Here is a 4379-nt window from a genome sequence, read left to right on the forward strand (position 1 = left end):
TTCTAAATTGCGTGAACTCGAGAGTAATGTTCTTTTACTCTACCCTTTTCAATATGTGAGAATCAATAGAGGTATTTTCTTCACACTTTCATTATGTAAATATTAGTAGTGGTTTTTTTCTCCTCTCTCCTCAATGCTGAACTCTTCATTATGTGAGAATTAGTAGTGAGAATAATTATGAAAAGAGAGGGAAAAACCAATAAAAACATTTAAAGAATAAGAAATTACATTACGTCACTTTACATGTAGACCTTGAATATGTATATTGCTTAACCATTACAATGATCGAGAGGAAGATTTGAGAAGGACAAGAGAATGATGGAGCCGAAAGATTTGAGAATTGAAAGATTGAAAAATTGGTGGGCTTATATATAGATCATTTAACGTGAAATTTTAAAAAAATAATAAAAATAAAAATTCTTAAAATCAAAGATAAATAAATTATTTTAAATAAAATCTTTTGAATGGTTTAATGTGACTTTTTTTTTTAAAAAAAAAATGTGAAGATTAAATAGGAGATTTTTTTATTTAATAATTTTAATGCAAAATTACCTTATATAATCGTATAATTAATAATTAAAAAGGACAAAAGGGAAAATCGAGTATTTCTCCCCGTAGCTCTTTTTAGATAGTATAGATATAGATATTTAATTAAATTATTCAATTAATCATTATTTATTTATATTAATTAAATAAATATCATCTTACTTAAGAAAGGGGAGTGGAAGGAGTTACACTCACTCTCTCTTTAAATACAGGCCCTCTGACTTTCTGAAAAAATTGCATAATTGTTGAGGGAGTGGAAGGAATTTTCCTCTCCATTATTCTCAATTTTACATAGAGAAAGGTTCACAAAAAAAATTGTCCTCCCTCTTATTTCCCTTACTCTTTCAAAAGAGACTCATGAATTAGTACTTGCGTAATAGTAAATAGTAAAGAAGATCCTTTGAAGACGTTCTTCAGTGAAGAAAGAGTTCGACTCGTTGGAGAAAAGAGTTTCTACAAAGTAATTTGTTCTCCTTTCCCTTTTCATGCTTAACCATTAAAATTACAATATATGAATTTTATTTCTTCTGCTGGAAATTCGATTCCTTCACGACTATATCCCTGGTAGAGATTTATCAACGATACATCATATCACTAGTAGGAGTCTATCACGGATAGATTTTACTATATTTACAATTCTTTAAAACTATTGTTATACGCTTAGTTATTATCCCTAAAATGCTATCAAATGCAATTATCCTATCTAAATTTGGTTAAATTTCCACCTCCATCAAATTAGAATAGGTAAAACAAGCAAGACCAATAAATCCAAAAAATAAAAATAAAAAATCACAACCTTGTATATCGTCAACAAATATATTAATATAACACAACTTTTCAATTCATCAATCTTACACAAGTAAAACCCAACAACAACCTTACAAAAAAGGAAAAAAAAAAAAAAAAAGTTTACATATGAATGATTTCTTTAACCCCTTTTCCACAAAACAAGAAAAAGACACAACCCAAATGGATGCATAATAAATGGGAAACACAAAGCAAAGCAAAGCCAAAGCAATGAAAAAGTGTATACAAAAGCTTAAACTTTTTGAAAGCTTCTGCAAGAAGAAGAAGAGAACAAGACAGCAGCAAAAGAGCCCACCACAGCCCCACTTGCTTGTTGGCAAAAATCCCCAAATTGGTTGCATGATATCAATGGCTACTTTTGAGAGACAAAGCAGAGAACAAGATGAGTAGAAGGAAGAGCAAGACAGCAGCAAAAGAGCCCACCACAGCCCCACTTGCTTGTTGGCAAAAATCCCCAAATTGGTTGCATATCGACAGCCAGTTTGTGCTTGAGTTCCCACTGTGTGCTAGAGATACCACTGCTGCTGCTGCACCTGCTGCTGCTGTGTTCAATGTTAGAGCCACCTGCAATAAAAAACAAACTCTTTTTTTCTTCAATATTCAAAACATTTTTTTTTTACTTAAAAATTTTATTTTCTCATGAAGTATTTAGAGAGTTATTACAAACCATTCTAACTTGTTATTTAATCAAAAGAAGTGGTTCTTAGAATTCTTTATGACTCAATTTATGTATTGTGAAAAAAGAAAAAAGAAACGATTTTTATTACTAAACTTGTCAAGTTAGGCTCATTTTTACCTCTAAACTCTCGACTTCGTGGAATTGTGTTTTAGACTAGCAAATTCTATCTAATCATTAAGTTTTAAAATCTTCATGAGTTTATTAATTTTAACAATATTAAGTTTTGCCAAAGTTGTAGTTTTGAGTCATTCATAAATTAATAATTGAATAATAACTTTGTCAAAATACACAAATTTAAAGAATTATCTAGCTTAAATGTCACGTTTATTCGAAATACTATCAATTTTGTACTATACTTAGTCATATATTAGAAATATTCAAAACAAAATCTTGTAAAATTTGCAACACTCTTCCATGTTTAAAATTAAAATATTACACTTAGCCTCGTATGATAATTATTTGGTATTTTAGCTTTTAGTTTGTGAAAATTAAATCTATAATCACTCATTTCACTTTTAAACTTATTGGTTTGTTATCTACTTTTATACCCATGTTTTAAAAAACAAACCAAGTTTTGAAAAATAAAATAAATAGTTTCTAAGTTTTTTTTTTTTTAACTTGACTAAAAAATAAGTCTTTTACCTAACAAAGATGTAAATCATCATAAGAATTTAGGAAAAAATATACTTAATTTTAAAAACCAAAAAATAATATGATTCCTAACAAAATTTTAAATCTACAATTTGATAAATTTTGAAATTTATTGTGAAAATTGATATAACTCCACAAGTTACGTTTTGTAGAAGAAAATACTTACTGCATCTAAAATCAACAAGAGAAGGCGAGGTCCAGCCGCATGGGGACGAACAATACAAACAATTGAGAATGGAATTGACAATACCACATAACCTGCGACTATTCCCATCGCGACCACAAAAAACCTGAAATTTCAATTCAATTATTTATTAGGATGGTTTTTAAATAAACAAAAATTGATAAATTTATTTACAAATATAGCAAAATATAACCGTAATAAATTCTATCACTAAGTGATAAAACTATTACCGTCCATCGTATCTATCACTGATTAGATAATGATATTTTGCTATATTCGAATATAAATGTATACTTCAAATTTAATAATGAAAAATAAAATAAATGAATAACCCAACTGGAAAGTGGGCAAATCATCGTAGCTAGCCTCGAACTGGAAGAACTGAGTGAAAAACGGCAACGTTTGGCCACTGGTTCCCATGGCGGCGGCGGCGGCCAGCGCGGACGCAAGGGCGCCGATTCTCAGAACAAAGTCGAAAATCGCAAGGCCACGTTTCATTCTGTGGGTTCCCCTGTCTGGCACCGGCACCGGCGTCGCCAGCAACGGCGTCGTGCTCTTCTTCTTCCCAATTGGGCCACTGTTGTTGGTCTCAGGAGCAACGTCAATGGCGGTGGATTCCCCGTTCCTCATTTTTAGGTGGATGAGAAGGAAGAAGATGCGAAACCCAAATGGGATTTGAGAGAAATCTGTTGAGAATTGATTGAAGGAAGTTGTGAGTGATGAGAATGATGAACAGAGTGGGGATTTAAATACTAAATAGAGAGAAGAAATTGGGGGAGTTTTGATTGGTTGGTTGGTTGGAGCAGATGAAATGGAGGGAGTTGTTGTTGATTAAAACCTTCTCCATTTGTGGGTTTCAGAAAACAGAGTTTCTTGAGTAACAGGTAGAGAAAGTGTTGGATGATGGAGAAGATGAGTTGAGGAAGTAGCTAGCTAATCCAATATATGAACATAAAGATTATAACTTTTTTTTTTTCAAATTTCATATTGCAAGTTGGGATTGTTTATTTAATATGGTTTGCACAATCTGTAAATGGTACTTTTTAAATCTTTTTAAAATGATATTAAGTACCTTTTTTTAGGTAGTTTTTTTTTTCAAAAAAAAAAAATAATCATTTTCATAAAAAAAAATTTACCTACTTCTTAAATATCTTTTAAGAATTGAAGGTTGAAAACCATTCACAAACTTTTATTATTATTATTAAGATTTTAGGGTTGGTTAGATTAGATTATGTTCTTGAAAACAGTTTTCGGATTCTTTGATCAAAGATAATAAATTCTGGAAATGATATATATATTTTTAATGTTTTTAGGTATATCCAGAGCTTGAATTATAACTCTTAAAGTGGAAAGCTATATTAAAAAGAAAGATTAAAGAAAAGTTCATGCTACAAACTCAATTAAAATTAACCTAAAATTTAGTTGTTACCCCAATTAGTTATGTGATTTATAAATATATTATCAAAGGAAGTTATGTGTCCTGTTTTTTTAGATTGTCTATCAAATAGGTTA

At 30.3% G+C, this 4379-nt stretch overlaps 1 protein-coding gene across 1 annotated transcript; it reads right to left on the reverse strand.

The window, feature by feature from the left end:
- Positions 1-1322: 1322 nt before the first annotated feature.
- Positions 1323-3879, reverse strand: LOC120074212 (casparian strip membrane protein 1). The gene is made up of 3 exons (XM_039027266.2): positions 3205-3879; positions 2850-2973; positions 1323-1917 (listed from the first exon to the last, which is right to left on the reverse strand). Exons 1-3 carry the CDS (start codon positions 3495-3497, stop codon positions 1699-1701), a joined length of 636 nt encoding a protein of 211 aa, XP_038883194.1. The 5' UTR covers positions 3498-3879; the 3' UTR covers positions 1323-1698.
- Positions 3880-4379: the final 500 nt, after the last annotated feature.

Source organism: Benincasa hispida, chromosome 3 (assembly GCF_027475165.1).
Source record: "Benincasa hispida cultivar pf3 chromosome 3, pf3_genome.v1.1, whole genome shotgun sequence".
NCBI lineage: Eukaryota > Viridiplantae > Streptophyta > Magnoliopsida > Cucurbitales > Cucurbitaceae > Benincasa > Benincasa hispida.